The 20,920-nt window shown below is 41.5% G+C and overlaps 1 protein-coding gene across 6 annotated transcripts in view; it reads right to left on the minus strand.

Moving 5' to 3' along the window:
- The window catches only part of ehbp1 (EH domain binding protein 1), a 148,855-nt gene that overhangs the window by 45,355 nt on the left and 82,580 nt on the right, over positions 1–20,920 (minus strand). For all 6 annotated transcript variants that reach the window (XM_042009941.1, XM_042009945.1, XM_042009942.1 and 3 more), the window contains one exon: positions 982–1,132. In XM_042009941.1, coding sequence (XP_041865875.1) covers positions 982–1,132 — 151 coding nt within the window. The remainder of the gene's footprint in view (positions 1–981; positions 1,133–20,920) is intronic.

Genomic DNA, 20,920 nt, shown 5'->3' on the forward strand with positions numbered 1-20,920 from the left:
CATTTTTAATGAGATCAACAATTAGTCCAATTCAGAGAAGCTGAAAGAGCAAAGAAATCAAGTGCGATCCTCCCTTGGCCTGACAGTCCTCGTCTTGTTGTTTTACCCAACAGCTTGATTGATGATCAATGAGTTTCTCTGTTCTTTAAGCTTTATTCGTTTTTGGTTTTATTTTCTCATCTAAAGGGAACACATCATTCTTCTAAAATTTCAGGTTTGTTGATATTTTCATCTTGTCTAAACCATCTATGAAACAATCCCCCTTTCGATGGCCCCACTTTAAATCAAAAGACTTCTCTCCTCCTTTCTAGGTCTTCCTCACCTGTCTACATTCTCCCTTTTCATTTGCATGCACTGCATCTGATCCTCCTCAATAGAAAACTAAGAGAGGGGTGAAATGTAGAGGAATCTGAAACAAATGATGGCGAGCTCAAATAATGGTCATTATGATAATAACCCCAATTTCAAGGAAATGGAAAGCAGTGGGAAATGCACAGGGGCAACATTTGTTACTGCTGCAAGATGCTATTAGAAAGGTTTGGTTTTTCGAGCATGATTTGGCTCCACGATGTATTGTGTTGATTAACATTTACTGGGTGAACAAGACAGAGAAGAGTCACAGGGTAAACTGCTTCTCTGAATATGAGGCTGCTGCTTTTTAAGACCTGTGGCTGTTTTCAAATGACATTTTGTTTTTCTCTGAGGATTAGGCAGAACCCCTTTAGAGTATAATGGAAATGTGAGTTTGTGTGTTGATGAAGAAAGTGTATGTTAAAAGTATTTTCCTTTGTATTATAGTTAATAAGCATTAGTGTTGTTGCATATTACTTGTAAAGCCATTTAATGAAACTTGATGGTTTGTTAATGTGTATAGTTTAAGTTTGCATTTGCATTTAAACACACAAAGTTTAAATGCAAATGCTCATAAAGACATATATTTGTAGTTTGTTGCTGCAGATTTGTAAGCATGTGTGTCCTGACCTCCAGCAACTCCAGCCTTGTTGCCTTTGCCTCTCTCAGAACTAGTTGCGTCCAGCAGGCTCATGTCAGACATCTTGACTCCGGACCGAGCCTCAGCTATCAGCTGCCTGGCTCGCTCTCTCAGTTGCCTCCGCCGCTCTGCATCTCGCTCCTGCACACACGAACAAGAGAACTTCAGGGAAAAGATACTAAGCCAGTCACAACTGATGCCCGATTGTTGTGATTGAAATAATTTAAGATGATTGTCTACATGAACACAGCAGGTCTGAATGCTCAAATCTGATTTGTTGACACACATTTTTTGTTTTTTTGCATGGATGTTCAAGTTATACTTTAATGCAACAGCAATCAGACGCCAGTGTGACCAGTTTACCTTCCTGAAATGACCCATATGCACAGAAGAAGCCATGACGTCGCATGTGTGTGTTTTTGGGGGTACTATATATAGATCCAACACATGTCAGCATGTGTGCGTCAGTTTTGAAGTTATTGTGCAATCTGAATCAGAAAATATGATACAATATTGTTTCATCCCCTGTTTACATTTCATCTTGCCAAGTTCCGCCTCCTCCAGAGCAGACTTGTGATGTCCATCTCGATTCAATGATGTAAAATTCCAATGAAATGTGACGTGGCCGTTCAGACTGAGGTCACTTTGAAAAACTTCAGATATGTATAAGATGTAGGAATACATGAAAAAGGCCTGGGTCTGATATGAGCTGTTCAGACTGTCACAGAAAAAAGAAATCAGACATGGGTCAGATAGGGGCAAAACAAAGTCAGACTTGGGCCACTTTTGCCTGCTGTGTGAACATAGCCTTAAGAGCACTAAACAGCACTAAACCCAAATCTGTGAAGTCTCTAGAAGTTCATCCTGGCATCTGTCCTGCCTACCAAAGAGAGTTTTAAGAGTGTCATTTCAAAACCTGATCATACTGGATGACTTAATTTGACAAGCCATGCATATGGACATACAGAACTAATATATTTCAGTATTTCAGGCATTATGTCATCTTTACAATCATCAGCATTTTCTTTGTTTCAAAGGATAAAAACCACACAGATATGTGACTTATTTTTGTTGGAAAAATGTAGTTGTATTACTGAATTATTATTAAGCTTTCATCAAAAGAGTGGCTAAATAATGATGGAACAATATTAATTTATTAAAAGCAATAATTTCTATCATAATGGCAACAGCCAGCACAGATTTCATGAAAATCAAGATGGACAAAAAGAAGAAAAAAAAAAACAAAACAATTTAGAATTAAGAATGGATTAAGTTTATATTAAACATAAATGTTTTCTATAGTCACAACATACAGGTTTTAGTCAAATCCTTTACATTATGGCTATTTAAAGAACACACAAAACTGATGGATATTACACTGTCATCTTCACTTGATGCCTCCACTCCTGCAGATTAGGTGGTAAAAAAGTTTTGTTATCAAAATGCATGTACACATCTCCTCGCATTATGGAGTTCAGAGCACACAGACGGGAACACACACCTCATCTTGGCACTGGACAGATACAGTATTGAGCTGTAACCATCAAATGGCAGAAATGCCATTTTCAGGTCGATTCAATCTGATCCTTCTGATAGGACAGGCCACCACACACACACACACACACACACACACACACACACACACACACACACACACACACACACACACACACACACACACACACAGAGCAAGCGGGAAAACTTTAATGATGTCTATTGACAGGCACTTAACTGATGATGACCCCACCAAACACACTGTACAGGTCACTACCTACATACAGTAACCAGAAAGATGTAAACAAACATCTAAGACAGTGAAATGAAGTTGTGATAAGACATACAAGATAAAAAGATCAGAAGGAAACATAAAGATGCTCTGAATGCAGATGGAGCAAAGTTATCAAGACTATCTTAAGACTTTAGTTTTGGCAGATGAAGAAAATTTCTCACAAAAACAAACAAACAAACAAAGAGATCTGCACGATTTCAGCTTCTGTGACAACAGCAAACATTTACACAAGCACTCTCAACCTGCATCCCTTCTCCCAGACATACACAACCTCATACGACCCAGGGGAGAGCGACGCTGCATTTCTCCGTCACTGTTTCCCTCCCTGTGGTTTCCTGTTAATCAGGCTTCTCCATATTGAGGCAGGGGTTTTAGGGCTGGCCTATTGAAGCCGCCCATTTATCCATTAACAAAACAAGCAGCGCCCGCTAATGAGCTACATCTCTCCATTTCCATGTCAATTGTTTGTTTGTAGCTATTGTTTGGCCAGGACAATGGGATTGTATTGTAAATGACAGCAACCCTAATGCACTCTGTTAGTGTGTGTGTGTATGTGTGTGTTTCAGAGAGCCCATGGGGATGCCCAGAGGGAGAGGGGAATACACCTTAAGAGAGACTGATGAAAAGAGACAATCGGGGGGTGGGGGGATAGGCGTGAGAGGAGAAATCTCTGTTGGATCTGCCTGTAGGAAGTACTGAGCATTCAGTATACTTCTTTCTCAGAGTGTACCATGCAGCCAACAGAGGAACTTCATGTAATGACAAAAAATAGCAATTGTTTTGCAATTTTTCTAAACAAGTTATCAAAGCGACTGCACTTTAGTAATGTTTGACTGTAAATAATAAAGAATCGGTAAATAGCAAAACCTTTTCAATTTTAAACTTTAAAAACAAAAACTCTGGGAGCTATCTGTTCAACAGTGAACATTTAATTTGTTTACATTTATGTACTTTAAGACTTAATAATATAGACAAAGGGTTCATAAGTATCAGTATTAGAGTGAAGGATTTTGTGTAATGACTGGTGTGTGTACTTCAGAAAGTTAACAGTGTGATCCCTTTGAAAATGTTGCTATCCACAGGTTGAATGCCGATTGATCGAACGTTAGCCTGAGCCTGTAGGAGGCTAATGAGAATCCATTTCATCACAAGAAGGACAAAACTACAAAAGTGATAGAAAACAAAGAAGCCAAATAAAAAGTACAGCGAGTAGCCATCCTGGACCATCAGATTTAGTTTCCACACCAGAGCAAAGCTAAAGGAACATCCCTATGATGTACAACCAGTAAGAGTCTATACTTAAGATTGCTCCACGGTTCTTAGACTTCTTATAAGATGAAGCAAAATCATGTGAGACAAAGACATGAATTTGGGAAACACCAACACAGAGCAGCTGCAGACATTGTTTAAACCCTAACACAGTGATGTTAATTCATTATCTGACTGGTCTGCCTGTGGTCCTTTTTGAACTGGTCAAACAACTCATCTACAGTTACTAAAATGAGGCTTTTCAATGCTTTGGAAAAGCATTTAATGGTCCCAGTTGGTGTGGATATTTATTGTCTCCAACCAACATTAATGTGAACATCCCACTTGGGTACAAATGCCAGTTTTTAACTTGGGGTGTAGTGCTGAAGGCTACAGAAGTGGGCACACTGAGACTTAACTTTTTTTCTGTAAAAGTTTATTTATTGTTTATTTATCTGTGAAACTGACAGCAATAACTGACCGACAACAAAGAATCAAGATCGATCAATTTTACCTAACTGCTCAACAGCTGGCTTCTCATTTATACCTGCTTGTCTCATCTCTCCTCCGTGTCCTGATGGGGACATTGCATATTACCACCTTGCAAGATCAAGTAAATCTATAAGTTGCCATAACCAACTTTACAACCCACTCATACTGTCTGGCTTTGGAAACTTCACACTGGAATCAAGGACAGAAATATAATCAATGATAATTTAAGTACGTCGTTGAACTAATGTAAAGGAGAGAGAAATGGAGGACAGGAAACTGCTGGGATGGCATGTCCAAAATGCCTCCTAAAGAATCCTGCAGGATTTATCTGTACAGAGTGGGAAGAGGATTTGCTTGGGAGCAAATCCAAGGATGTTTGTATTAAACCCAAACAGGTAAATTGATCTTGTGTCCTGTATGAAGTCAAAGGGTTGTCAAATTTCTATTCAGATTTACTAATCAGAGACAAATTCCTAGAACGGTTTCTCACACCAATATAAAGAAAGATTACCATTTATTCTTTACTTTGCTTTGCTACAATATTTCCTTCCAACCTTCCTTATTTACTTCTTTGTTATTCTATGTTTACTAATAAGGCCTCTGCCTGCTTTTAGAATGTAATATGATAAGCTGTAATGTTATTGATGGCCTTCTGGCTGTGGGCTGGTTCTGATATCCAATCTTGCCACTACAGATACGGATACGACCACCAGTTTGATGTATGATGTATCCGTATTCATAAACATAAAGCTCAGGCAACAGTACAATCCAAAACATCCTACTTCATTATTGTTGTTAGCCATTTTGGGGACAGGAAATGGGAAATTGACTGTGTCTATCCAGAGGCTAGGATTAACACTATAGAAAAAGACATCTGACTAGCGCCTTGCTCCGTCAGCTACAGAGCAACCATTTGAAACTAGCATGTGTGTTTGGCTGAGAGGCTTTTTATTAAGTTTAGGACAATTTGAGACACAGTGTAGTCTTTTTGTGGCTAATTTCCCAGGAGTCCAAGTGTAGTTTGCAACTAAGATGATTGAGAAGAAAATCTGAGCCTTAACAAAGGTTTATATAACCAAAGTGTTACAAGAACGTCCAACTGCAGACGAGCAAAGCTTAAACACAAACAAAAGAACTGAATGTTTTAATGTAAAAGTGAGTTAAAATGAAAAACAAGATGCTAATTCTGGCATCTACTTTCTACCATGTGGGGACTTAGCAGCCAGAAAGGTGTTTATGCCACCACAAGCTTTAAATACTGTAGTTGTGGATTAAAGGACGTTGTTTCCATATGTGATTTTTGGGTACATTAAAAATTCTGCTCATTGTCAGACCTACTGAGGCTAGTGCTTGTCAATCAAGTGCTGCCAACTTTATCATTCCAATTAAAACCCACTGTTCTGTAGCAACACGATATGCCACAAGTTTTTCTCTCTCTTTTTTTTTAAGGGAAACTGGTTGACCATGTGGAGATTAAATGCCACCTAGTGGACATAAGGCTAGGACGAGGTGGTGATTACGCTTACCGTTTCCAACTTGGAAAGTGGCAACAGATACACATGCCGCTTAAATTTGGCATGACAACAACAACAGCAGATCCAATAGCCACAGGGATGCAACTTACAAAAAAAAGAAAACAAAAAAAAAACTAAAAACAGCACAAATCCAACCAGCCACGTCATTACATGATCAAAGCCAGGATGAAAACAGGAGCAGAAAAAAAAAGAAAGAAGAAGCGAAAGCGTGTCAGCTGGTGGTCAGCTTCAAGAGTGACGACTCAAGAGGAGAAAAGACTTTTCATTTTTAAACGGTGACAAGAAGAACAATTGTCTGCTGTGTCTTCCACTGACTGCTGGGAACATCCAGGGGAAGAGGGGCGCAACGCTTGAGTGCAAGGCTGAGACAGAGGCTTCCTCTGTGGGCTTGGCGTTGGGTGAGGACCCCTCTCCGCTCTGGAAGCTCCTTGTGAGCAGGTTGTCGCCTTGGTTGCTCTTTTCTGGGCAAGTAGAAAGAGGGTGGGAGTGCACGCACCACTGGTCATGTACAGAGACCTGGCGTGGGCACAAAGTGATGCTACACACACACACAATCGCACACACGAGGGTGCACACACAATCACTATCTAAAAGGGTTTGCCAACCTCCCAGATAGCCAGCCAGTCTGGCAGCCAGTCATGCAGTTCCAGACATTTGTCATGACAGGCTAATTCACAGTCAAGAGGTGCTTTAGGTCTCTATCTTGTCCAGGCGCACACAAGCAAAAGAGCTACAGAACACACACACCAAGCCAGTCACACAGCTGTGTAATTACACACTCGTCAACATTGTTTGGAACGATGGCCCAGGGTTGATGCAGATGCAGGTACAGGGCAGTCAGAGGTTTAACTCTTGCAGATCAAATTCAAAGCTAAAACACAAAAATTGTGATTCAAAAGCTTTAAATTACAAGACTGAAAAATTTCATAATTGTGTTTATTTTCAAACCACACAAGTGCTGAATAAATGCATTTTTAATTAAAAACAAATTAAAAACATTGCTTCTGCTGCAGTTTTTACTGTAGTATATTCTTAAAAATAGAGAGAAATAATTGTTGGTCACAAATATATTGGAACAGTAAGTAACATCCTCTGTGTGGCAGGAAGCTGTGAGATTTATGGGAAATGTGGTCCTGCATTTCCAACAAACAAAACAGAGGCTTCAAATTGGCTCATTCACCTATATATTGTAATATGCGGGATGTGGCAGCTGTGTAAGCATACTCAATGTTAGAAATTAAAATAAAATCTATCAATTTTTCGCCCCTCAAATTTAGGTTGAAGATGGTGAGATGTAAAAAAAGGGGAGTGATGGAAAGGGGGGGGCTGAGAGGGGAGAGGGAGACAGGGAGGGGAGCTTATCGGCTGCCTGCAGACGGAGTGCGCGGATCAATGGGCATGCGAGGCCCACAGCGATCAATGCATTTGATAAAGAATTAAAGAAGAGCCACTGTACATGGCTATCAAAGAACCAGGACACGGCCTAATTATGATTCGACGTGTGCGTGCTCATGATAGGGGTCTGTGTGTGCACGGATGTGTGTGTTGTATTTACAGAAATATGAATCTGAGAGATGTTGGGGTGGAAGTGCAGCCTGTGTACCTGTGTGTCAGTGTATACGTGTTTCTGGGCACATGGAAAGGTCCAGAAGTGGTGTGTCAGCGTATGTGTGAGGGATGAATATCTATCTTGGCTTATGTTTGTGCTTTAAAAAAATATATTTCTTTGTATTTTTGTGATTTATAAGATTGTGAGTGATATTTTACTGTTTTCTTTTTTATTATATTCTCTTCCAACACTGTATTTAATCAGTTTTATAGGTTTTTATGCATTTCCATCTTTCAATGAGGCTTGTAAATCCGTCAGGCCTATAAATATATTTCTATCCATGGCTTGACACATCTCCAGCAGCAGAGTATTAAACACCACGCTAAAGACCTAAAATAATATGAACATAATATTAAGTGCTACATGTGCCACACACATAAAAAATAAAAGTGTGTGTGATATTTTTTGAGCATCTACACTTGTTTCTGACATGTGTTAAACTGGTCTAGTTCAAAGTTAGTCATGGCACATGGCGTGTATGTGTGTGTTTGTGTATTTAAAGGGCACTTGTACAGTAAGACAGGTAGAACAGGAAGAGTGGCACACACACACACAAGAACACAAAAGTCAGAGGAGCTCGTCACTCTGACAAACGAGTAAGATGGGAAAGTTTTGCCCTTTAAACAGATGGGATAATTACTGGGGAGAAAGACAGAAAGAGCTGAAGGGAGGAAGAGGAGGAGAAAGAAAGAAAAAGATGGAGAACATGAGCTGACCGCATGCTCTGCCCCTTTATAAGAAAATAAAACTCAGTTTAGCAGTAATGGACATCTTTAGTCCCACTATTTATTCCTTGGCCAGAAACCCTGCTTCACAGGAAGTCATCAGGTAAAGTAGATCTCTAATGCAGATGTAATGGTGTGAATACAGGCAGCCATGTGAAATAGAAAGTTAGTCCCCTTTTAGTTAAAAGCATCTACGTATCAGAACATAATGAAAAAAGTAATGTGGTCTTTACCAGGTCTTAAAATGTAGGTAATTAGATAACATATGACACAGTCATTGTTCGTTATTTAAAAACCAGCACCAGTTAACGTAAAACTAACTAAAGCCTTTAGTTTGTAAAGTCATCTTCAGCAGAAACACCTTGACGTTAATGTTGTCTGTATGACATTTTCAGTCCCTCGTTATTGTTGATGGTTTTCTTTTGGCCCACTCTTTACAACTTTGCTGTTTTGAGTCATTTGTGAATGTATAGCTTAAGACTCTTCTACAGCTTTCAATCAGGCTGAGGTCTAGACCAGAGCTACTTGATTCAGTCCTATGGAGGATGCAGTCCTGCAGGTTTTCAATGTGTCCCTGCTCCAACAAACCTGATTGAAATTAATGAGTTATTGTGCAGAACTTTATAAGCTGCTAGATCTATTTAATTTTAACAATGTTTCTTCTTCTTTTAGAAAACTTGCTTACCTATTGGTTAATGCAGAACAACTTCGGTTTATAGTATATAACAGCTACATATGGAGCTGTTTCGGATCCTAGCGGATATTTCTATCAAAACTAATACTGAATTCTTCCATGTTTGACCATGAGCAATTTATCCCATCCAGAGCTGCCTATCACCCCACAGGTGCATATGTTCTGGTTGTGTTTACCCACAATGCTGTGAGTTGAACCTACAATGCACTTTGTTTTGTAATCTGCTTCCTGTATTTTGTTTACTTGAAGTAAACCGAGATCTGTGTTTATAGGTGAACTGAGTCTGTTTCTTTGGTCCGAATCAGAATTTGTTTGCCCTTTCACAATACCCGAAACAAAGTAGACTTTCAGAACAAATGTAATCAAACATGCTGGTGTGAATGTGCCCAACACCTTTTTCTAACAACACTTATGCATCCATGACATTTTCAGGCAAACAAGAGAAATGGAACTATATTTTTTTTACTCTACCAATTTGGTTATATATTAAAGCAGAAAAGAAGCAGGAAATTATTTACAAAGTGCTATCTTCTGCCGCAGCATTTCTGAATCACCACTTCCAATGAGAGTCTCCTTTGAACATCAAACAGTTGTGAAAAATTACAGAAAACATGATAATAACGCTGTTTTCTTGTCGAAAACAAACAAAAAAAAAAAAGAACTGCATACACATGTTTATCCCAACTTCTGAGTGAAGTTTCTGACAGTATCTTTTCCCAAAAGGCCCATCGGTATCGTGCTGTAGGAGACATGTTAAATAAAAACAGCTTTTACAAAAAGCACAAGCCTTTTAAAGTCGGAGAGATTTTTTTTTTAGAAGTCCCAACGCTGTCATTTTATATGCAAGAAATGTTAAATAATCTGTCATTTAAGTTCTTTTGTTGTGTTTTCCCTGCAAACTGGCTCTAACTCCGTTAAAGGGGAATTTGAAAAAGACTAGTGCTACAGAGTGGATGTGAAAAACGTTTGACACTTTCACTTGGTCAAATGTGAACAAATTAATGGAGAGCGCGATGAAGAGCTGCATGCGCTCTGGAGAGGTATAAAAGTGTTGGAGAGTAACAGCTTTCTCCTCTGATGGCTTGATCAGCTCTTACGATGCAATTCAGAAAGCTGTCTTTCTGCTGCTCGTTAAAACACACATACACACACTCCATTTAGAGGCTGCCTTTGATCTCCACTCCAACCAATTCAGCCACGACACGTACCCTCACACTCCAAGACCAGCACACACACAGGCCAAAGAAATTCCCCACTAAACTATTTAGTTTCATTAAGGGCAAATTCTTCAAAAAGAAGAGAGAGGGAGAGAGAAAGGAGGGGGGAGTGATGGAAAAAGAAGAGAAAAAACAAAGAGAACTGGAAGAAGAAAGGGACAGCAGCCACATTCGAACGAGACCTGAAGTAAAACTATTACTGTAAGAGGAAAGCTGGAAAGCAGAGCGGACATTGAGAGACGGAGGTGGAAAGAAGAAAGTGTGGATGAAGAAGCAGAACCCATAACGCAATATTAACTTATTTTCTGCACATGCAGCTAATGACATGCTCGATTCATGTGCAGTGCAGTTCACGCATGAGCACATTTGCACACATAACTGAAGTTGTAAAATGATGTTAGATGGGATGTTTGTATATGAAGTAAATGATGATGGTCAGTTCCAAGGCTCTAAATAAACACCCACCAGCCCGTAAAATGCAGGTTAAAATTAATCTTTGTGTTTGGTATCAATGAAAAATCACAAGCCAGTTTGGCAGTAATAAATAAAGCCAATCATTTCAGTTATTTGTCCTAAGAGTGGCATCTCTACATTTCCCATCACAGCTTTTCCATGACACATCATTAATCCATTGGTTGCGTGCGATTTTTTTAATGAAATCTGATTTTTTTACGTGGTTATTCACATTATCACTTCAATGCGACCTTCATCACGCTTAAGTGTGAACAGTGTGTGGCCCTTAAGCAACACACATATGCAGAGGATAACGCGACGTCACGTAGTGCTAGTATTTATGGATGTAGTGGATGCTTCACATATGTTTCTCAATTTGGAAGTACTTGCCAACTCTGAACTGATAAAATTGTGGCCAATTAATGAATGAAAGAAGGAGACTGAGAAAAAGGAGAGCACAAATTTTAACAATGGCATTTTGTGGAGCTACTTCTCTACAGAGGCTAGTAAAGACAATGCAGCCGAGTTCATCTGTGCAAAGTCCTGCACGGGTCCAGTTTTACCAGCACACACCTGCCGAACCTGTTAGGATGATTACCGAACCCGACCCATGGATATCTTCCAGAGAAATTGGGCCTTGACCCGACAATGTAGGATATAAAATGCAACCTGACCCACATATTAACACATTCTAATTGTAAATACACCCCCGTCCCTCCCTTTATTGCATTACTTTAATTCATTTATATATTTAAAGTGATGGTGGTGTTTTGTAGTCATTTTCATTTACAATAAAAAAAAGGAAAAGACAAAGTAAATATTGTGAAACAGCAGAATTGTGATGTTCATCTGACTTCTGTGATGTCAAAGTTGGGATGAAATGTGACATGACGGTTCAGACTGAGGTCACTTCCACACAAATCAGATACGTATCTGATCTAGGACCACATATAAAGGCGGCTGGATCTGTGCCGCTCAGACCATCATTCAAAACTTTGATATGAGTCACAAATGGGCAAAAAAAATTTGAATTGAGCTGCAGTGTGAAAGGAGCCTGAGAGAATGTTTTATTGCATTTTCATGAAAAAAACTTAAAACAATTTAAAGAAACACATATGATTGAATGGATTTAGGACTTAAAATCTGGCTTGTAAAATGTAAAAGTTGGGACCATGAGTGTGAAGGACAGAACAGGGAGAGAGACCAATGACAACCATTGGCATTAGCCTATAGGTTGTACAAGAGGTGAAAAAATGGTTGCTGAATGACATGCATTTTTTTAAAGTACCTCATGCTAAAGCAGTCTTTCTCAGTCCAGGTCCTCAGGACCCCCTGCCCTGCATGTTGTGCAGGTAACCCTTCTCTAATACACCTGAATAAGAGACTGTCCCCACAACACTGGATTGCAGTAAAACCGCAAAAGTATTTCAGCAAACCACCCTTTCATCCCCACGAAGCCAGGGATTAGCCTCCATGAAACCGACAATGTCTTAAGCCAGGTACCAAAGTGGATCGGTTTGAGTCCTCTACCGTCTGCGGTACTATGTGGACAGTGAAGCCGCACAACTCGAGGATATGACGTTGTCATGGAGTCAGTTTTTTTTATATCTGCAACTATTACCCTCTAGTGGTTGTTTTGGGTATTTTATTTTTTAGCCTGAGTAAAACAGGAAGTGAGGTAACTTTCCGTTAGGTCACTTCCTCTTGAGCGCCATTTTGTCCTCAAGATCGAGCTAGAAGCAGCCGCATGTGCTCATCTGTTGCCATCCATGCCTTTACAAGTTAATAAGTGGCATCGTCTGTAAGTTATATTGTTTGTTATCATTAAAACAACATGTTTGCTAGAATATTTTTGGAAGAGTGGCATAATTTTGCAATTTAAATTATATGTGGAAAAGATCTGTAACCTATGCTAGTTATAGCTGATTTAACGCACATGCCATGTACTATTGTTGATCCTTCTTACATCAACATGTTTTGAGTTGATACTTTATTTGAAGATGTTATCAGAAAAATATGTTGTGTACTGATGTTATTTTGTTCTTGTCAACAGTTTCACACTTATCTTGATTAAACCATCCAACTCAACACATCGGACTGTTCCTTGGAGTTTGATTAGGAGAGTGTTTAGCTGTCTGTATAGCTAAGTCTACGTTCATGGGAACAACATTTAGTGAAGACAGAACAGTGAAAAGATGGACCATCTACAATCTGTGAAGGGATTCGGCAGCGCATTGTCTGATGCAGGTCACAACAGAGAGGAAAGTTAACAAGTTGACAACGCCTTCATGTGGATTTAAGAAATATTCACTCATCCATATTCAACGATGTCAAGTTCAGACCCTGTCAACACTGACACTCAAAACCTGGAGGTTAGGTCACAGAGTGGTGCCTCAGGGGTATCTTCTAAGCAAAGTTCAAGTAAATCATCAGTTAGTGCTGCTACGGCTGCTAAAGCACGCGCCAAAGCAGAAGCTGCACGCACAAGAGCAATCTATGCAAAACGCCAAATAGATATGGAAGTTGAAAAGGCATGCTTAGAAGCTACACTGAATGCTCTAAAAGAAGAGTGTGAAGCTGAAGCTGCCTCAGCAGAGGCTGAGGTGTTTGAGGCTGCTGCAGAGTTACAGAGCTGTGACCTGGGTAGCAAAGACAACCACGCTCAAGCATCGAAACAGGCATTACAGCGTACCAGTGAATACGTACAAACACATTTTTCATCTGGTCAAACCTACGTTTCAGCTCAAAATAAAGAAGACATGGAATCTGCAGTTTTTGCACCACAAAACATGCATCTCCCGGATGTTGGTGTTCACCATGTCAGTCATGACACACCACAGCCAGGTCCCTCAGCTGGTCCTGCAGACGTTCTGCAGCAAAGTGACCATAGGAAAAATCTTCCTGGTCCTTCATCTTTTCCCACACATGGAAATGCTCCCACCACTCACATGACACACCATAAAGACTCAGTAAACCAACTACGGCCCCATTCGCAGCCAGGGGCTCCAGGTGTATCTGAGTTAGCTATTTATCTGGCACGTCGAGAGCTCGTCACAGCTGGTCTGAAGGTGTTTGATAGCCAGCCTGCTAGCTATTTGTCCTGGAAATCTAGCTTTGTTAATGCAGTGGAGGGACTTAACCTCAAACCTAGTGAAGAACTGGACCTGCTGATTAAGTGGCTTGATGGGGAGTCACTGCACCATGCAAAGAGGTTAAGGGCAGTTCATGTTAACAATCCATCTGTAGGTTTGGATATGCTCTGGCGGAGGCTAGACAAATGCTACGGCTCTCCAGAAGCTATCGAAGCTTCTCTCTTCAATAGATTAAACAACTTTCCTAAACTTTCAAATAGAGATCACCAGAAGCTTCAAGAGCTTGGAGATTTGCTCCTAGAGATCGAAGCTGCCAAGGAAGAGGGTTATTTGCCAGGGCTCAGTTATCTGGATACTGCAAGGGGAATAAACCCTATAGTCGAGAAATTGCCCTACAACATCCAAGAACAGTGGCTAACTCAGGGGTCCCGCTATAAGAAGGAGCACAGAGTTCCATATCCTCCTTTCTCGTTTTTTGTGGACTTTGTGTACAACTACGCTGAGATGAGAAGTGATCCAAGCTTTAACTTTCCTTCGTCAAGTGCAGCTGCATTCAAGGGTGGCGGACCAGCATCTTCAAAACCTTGGAAATCCAAATCTGCCATATCAGTCAGTAAAACTGAGGTAGATAACTCCTCCTCCTCTCATTTCTCCAAAGGACCCATTATGGATCTAGATAGACAGTGTCCTCTCCACAAGAAACCTCATTCCCTCAGGAAATGCCGAAGTTTTAGGGAGAAACCTCTTGCAGAGCGAAGGCGCTTCCTATTTGAAAACTCTATATGTTTTAGATGTTGTGCCTCAGCAACCCACCAGGCTAAGGAGTGTAAGACTGACACCCACTGCTCAGAATGTGACAGCAACCGGCACATTTCAGCACTCCATCCTGGACCAGCACCTTGGGCTTCAATTTCCAGTGCTCCTATAGTGCAAGGTGGGGAGCCTCCTGAATGTGTCACTGATGTGGCGACCTCTTCATGCACAGCTGTGTGTGGTGAGGGTCTTAAAGGTAAATCATGTTCAAAAATATGTCTGGTCAGTGTCTATCCTAAGAATCATCCAGAGCAGAAGGTCAAAACATATGTGATTCTAGACGACCAGAGCAACGTGTCCCTGGCCAGGTCAGCATTCTTTGATATGTTTGATATACAGAATGAGGCTTCTCCCTATACCCTCAAAACATGTTCAGGAACTACAGACACTGCTGGTAGAAGAGCCTCTGGATTCATGGTGGAGTCATCCGATGGAGAACTTCACCTATCATTGCCAACACTAACTGAGTGTGACTTGATTCCCGATAACAGGGATGAAATCCCCACCCCAGAGGCTGCACGTAGCCATGTGCATCTCAAGCCTATAGCTGACAAGATTCCTCCTCTCAACAGTTCAGCTGAGATACTTTTGTTACTTGGCAGAGACATCATCCGAGTACACAAAGTTCGCAGCCAGCGTAACGGTCATCACAATGAGCCCTATGCCCAACAACTAGACCTGGGTTGGGTTGTAGTTGGTGATGTTTGCCTTGGTGGGGCCCACCGGTCAACTGTTAAGACATTCAAGACCAATGTCCTTGAGAATGGACGCCCAAGCTATTTCAGGCCTTGTGAGAACAGAATCACCTTCAAGGAGAAGGTTGGTAATGAACAGGTCCTGTCTCCTTCCACTCTCGCCTCTACTCAGCCACGCTTAGGTGAGATGATCTTCAGCCATTCAAAAGATGATGATAAACTAGCACCCTCCATTGAGGATGAAACCTTCCTGCAGATCATGAACAAGGGGTTCAAGAAAGACGATTCCAACAGCTGGGTGGCTCCTCTCCCGTTTCGCAGTCCAAGGCCATGTTTGCCAAATAATCGAGAGCAAGCCCTCAGCCGACTGATCTCACTTCGCCGTACTTTGAACAGGAAACCAGAGATGAAACGTCATTTTGTTGACTTCATGGAAGACATCTTTAGAAACGGACATGCTGAGCTAGCCCCTCCACCAGAACTTGACAAAGAGTATTGGTACTTACCCTCCTTTGGTGTTTATCACCCCCAGAAACCGGGGAAAATAAGGATTGTATTTGATTCAAGCGCACAGTTCAAAGGCATATCATTGAATGATACTCTCCTACCTGGTCCAGACCTCAACAACACCTTACTTGGAGTTCTCATGCGTTTCAGGACGGACACTGTTGCTGTGATGACAGACATCCAGCAGATGTTTCACAGCTTCCTAGTGAGAGAGGATCATCGGGACTACCTCCGTTTCTTGTGGTTTCGCAACCACCAACTTGATGACGAAGTTTTAGAGTATCGCATGAAGGTTCATGTGTTTGGTAACTGTCCCTCACCAGCTGTAGCCCTTTATGGTTTGAAGAAAACGGCCATGGAGGGTGAAGAGGAGTATGGAACCGAAGTGAAGAGCTTTGTGCACCGACATTTCTACGTTGATGATGGCTTGAAATCTTTTCAGAGTGCAGAAGATGCCATCAAAGTGCTCAAAGGTGCTCAGGATATGTTGGCTCAATCCAATCTCAGACTACATAAGATCGTGTCCAACAGTGTTGAGGTTATGAGAGCTTTTCCAGCTGAAGATTTAGCTAACAACCTGCAAGACCTGGACGTGGGTCAGGACCCTCCTATGCAACGCAGCCTGGGTCTTGGCTGGGATCTTGCTACAGACACCCTGACTTTCCGTGTAGCTGGTGCAGAAAAACCTTTTACACGTCGAGGTGTGTTATCTATGGTCAACAGCTTGTTTGACCCATTAGGGTTTGCTGCCCCCTTCAGTGTTCAAGGCCGCCTTATCTTGAGAGAATTAACCACCGATACTTGTGATTGGGATGCCCCACTTCCCCCAGAGAAGCTTGTACAGTGGCAAAGGTGGTGCGCTTCTCTGCAAGACCTAAAAGAGTTAAAGGTCTCGAGAGTTTACACTACGATCCCACTTTCCACAGCGCAAAGAAAAGAGATCTACATCTTTGGTGACGCATCAACCAAAGCCATTGCGGCTGTCGCTTACCTGAAGGTCACAGATGCTGCGGGTCATAGTGAAGTTGGATTCTTATTTGGAAAGACAAAGTTAGCACCCAAGCCTGACATCACCATCCCAAGGCTTGAGCTTTGTGCCGCCGTTCTAGCAGTGGAATTGGCAGAGACTATATCTACAGAGCTCGACATTCAGGTAGATGACCTTAAGCTCTTCTCAGACAGCAAAGTGGTGCTTGGTTATATATTTAACGACTCTAGACGGTTTTACGTCTACGTTCATAACAGAGTACAGAGAATCAGACGTTCAACTGACAAAGGACAATGGAACTATGTTCCTTCTGACGTCAACCCAGCTGACCCCGCAACTAGAGCTATTCCAGCTAACCAGCTCGAGGCTTCCTCTTGGTTGAGCGGACCAGCCTTCCTCATGGACAAGCAACAGGGTCACGTAAATCGGGAAGCTTTCAGCCTAGTTGATCCCGAAACAGATGTGGAACTACGTCCAATTGTAGTAACATGTGTCACAAATTTGTCTCCTCAACTGGGCAGTGAGCGCTTTGAGCGTTTTTCAAGTTGGAGATCACTCTCCAGAGCATTTGCCAGGCTCTGCCACATTGCTCACTCCTTCTCCAAAGCAGCTCAAGAAGGCCCTTGTCACGGTTGGCATAACTGCAAGCTGTTTTACAGTCCAAGACAGCTTGATCATGCAAAGGTCAGAATTTTACTTGCCGTCCAAAGACCAGTCTATTTGGAGGAAATTCACTGCATACAGAAGGGCGAACAGGTCCCTAAACACTCTGTGCTCAGTAAACTCTGTCCTTTCATTGATTCTGAAGGCCTTTTGCGTGTTGGTGGACGGCTGAAAAAGTCAGGGCTTGCCGCGGATGTCAGCCAGCCAGTTATCTTGCCTGCCAAGCATCATGTTACCTCCTTGCTCATCAGACACTACCACGAACTTGTCTGTCATCAAGGACGACACCTCACAGAAGGAGCTTTAAGGGGTGCCAGCTTTTGGGTTGTTGGAGGAAGACGGGCTGTCAGCAGTTTGATCTACAACTGTGTGACGTGTCGGAGACTGCGTGGGAAGCAGGAGGAACAGATAATGGCAGACCTGCCTGCTGATCGTTTAAGTACTGATCCCCCATTCACCTTTGTGGGATTGGATGTGTTTGGGCCATGGTGTGTAACTTCAAGGAGAACGCGTGGAGGCCTGGCCAATAGTAAGCGCTGGGCCATCATCTTTGTATGCATGAGTACACGTGCCATACACATCGAGGTTGTTGAATCGATGGATTCATCCAGTTTCATCAATGGTCTACGGCGCTTCTTTGCTGTTAGAGGGCATGTCAAACAGCTAAGGTCCGATTGCGGGACTAATTTCATCGGAGCCTGCCGAGAACTTTGGATCAGTTCCAAAGGCTGCAACAACCAGGAAGTATCCAACTACCTTTCTGACCAGGGTTGTGTGTGGTTATTCAACCCCCCACACTCTTCTCACATGGGGGGTAGCTGGGAGAGGATGATTGGTGTTGCACGGCGTATCCTTGATGCAATGTTTCTCAAGCTCGGGTCTGCACAGCTGACTCATGAGGTTTTGACAACCTTTATGGCTGAGGTCACTGCGATTGTGAACTCTAGACCCCTTACCTCTGTGTCTACAGATCCAGATGAGCCTCTTATCCTTACTCCAGCTATGCTGCTAACCCAGAAGATCGGCGTACCCCCAGTTCCCCCTGGCAACTTTGAAGACCGTGACCTCTTTAGACGTCAATGGCGAAGAGTTCAGAGCTTAGCCAACTCATTCTGGGAGAGATGGAGGAGGGAATATCTCAGTATTCTCCAGGGTCGACAAAAATGGAGAACGGAGAGACCTAATCTTATGGATGGAGACATTGTACTGATGAAAGATAACTCAGCAAAGAGACATGACTGGCCTACAGGGCTGGTCACAAGAACCTTTCCAAGTGATGATGGCAAAGTCAGAAAGATCGAAGTGAAAATCGTGAAGGACAGTGTACCTAGACTGTATTTAAGACCAGTGTCTGATGTAATACTCCTGTTGCCACAGGACCCAGCCAAGTGATGTACAGTTTGACATCCTAGGGATGCCAGGTGAGGAGTGTCATGGAGTCAGTTTTTTTTATATCTGCAACTATTACCCTCTAGTGGTTGTTTTGGGTATTTTATTTTTTAGCCTGAGTAAAACAGGAAGTGAGGTAACTTTCCGTTAGGTCACTTCCTCTTGAGCGCCATTTTGTCCTCAAGATCGAGCTAGAAGCAGCCGCATGTGCTCATCTGTTGCCATCCATGCCTTTACAAGTTAATAAGTTGCATCGTCTGTAAGTTATATTGTTTGTTATCATTAAAACAACATGTTTGCTAGAATATTTTTGGAAGAGTGGCATAATTTTGCAATTTAAATTATATGTGGAAAAGATGTGTAACCTATGCTAGTTATAGCTGATTTAACGCACATGCCATGTACTATTGTTGATCCTTCTTACATCAACATGTTTTGAGTTGATACTTTATTTGAAGATGTTATCAGAAAAATATGTTGTGTACTGATGTTATTTTGTTCTTGTCAACAGTTTCACACTTATCTTGATTAAACCATCCAACTCAACACATCGGACTGTTCCTTGGAGTTTGATTAGGAGAGTGTTTAGCTGTCTGTATAGCTAAGTCTACGTTCATGGGAACAACATTTAGTGAAGACAGAACAGACGTCAATATGACAAACGCGCCGATTCCGAATCAACCCTTGCTCAAGTTTTTTTATGCTTTGTAGTCAAGCATTTTTTGAAGAAGAAGCTCAACTTCTTCATTAGTCCAAAGAAATATTTCTCTTTTGCCTCGCAGTAAATCCTCAGCCATCTTCTTGTCTCTGCTTCCAATGTAAACTTTATCTGCGCATGTACTGTTTTGCTCTAGCTTTATAGTGTTACTCTTTAGCACCCCCACTGCCTTGTAGTATGTACTACAGCAGTGTCGTGGGGGTGTTGAAGCCTTTCTGCTAGTTTTCGCCACCGTTTTCATACCTGAACCGGCTTCGGTGCCATGTGGACATAGCCTAAAATGAATGGCTCGTTAACAGACTTGCAAAGGACTTGATGAGGATATTCATTAATCTGAATCAGCTGTGTTGGAGTAGAAGACATGCAGGGCAGTGGGTTCCGAGGACCTGGATTGAGAAACACTGTGCTACAGTATTATAATCCTGCTTTGAGGATGAAAGCGATGTAAGAACGTGCAGTTTTTAAGAATTCTAGGTATACAGGAAAAACTGACTATGAAGTTACTTTTGGAAAAATCTTATTTCTAATTTGGAAGAACTTGACTCTTAAGTTGACTTCATAAAATTGAGGTAAGAGTGATTCAGATTATTTATTTGAAAGAAACTAAACGACAACTTTATGTAAAGTTGAACATTTCAGATTAAACTAAATTAATGACAGTCAATGCAAAAATATTAAGTGTGACAGATTACTTTAAAGGTGCAGTGTATAATAAAATCAAAGGTCAATAACAGAAAAATATATTCTACTGGTGTTTAATCACTTTACTAAAATAACTTGTTTATTTTCATAGAATAAGCCATTTATATTTTCTTGATGTGGGTCCACATACACGGAGGCTGCCATATTTGTGCCACCATTTCTACTACGGTGTCTCTCAATGGACAAACAAGTCTTTGCAGGCCTGGCTTTGTTTAATAGGTGCTAGAGCACCGATCGGGATAAGTAACACCTTAGAAGACACCAAAAGTAGTTATTTGTAGTGCAGTTATAGCTACATCTGAGGCCAGTGGATCAACTTGCAGATGAAAACGTGTTCATGTTCGGGAGAATTTGGGCCACTGACGACCACCGTCCATTCACAAGAGTGCTGGGCATATGTGGCCATTGCTATGCCCATCTTTACCACTAGATGTAAGTAACTCTTACACACTGTACCTTTAATATTTTTAGATTTAGTGTTAATTTTTCTTCAGTATACAATGAGAAAGCTGTTAAGCCAGTTTTACACATTAACACTGGGGATGTTCATTAGAATGTGTAGATAATTAGTTTAGACTATTTCTGCAGCTCCCCTTCACA

The sequence above is a fragment of the Melanotaenia boesemani genome, chromosome 16 (genome assembly GCF_017639745.1).
Source record: "Melanotaenia boesemani isolate fMelBoe1 chromosome 16, fMelBoe1.pri, whole genome shotgun sequence".
Lineage (NCBI taxonomy): Eukaryota > Metazoa > Chordata > Actinopteri > Atheriniformes > Melanotaeniidae > Melanotaenia > Melanotaenia boesemani.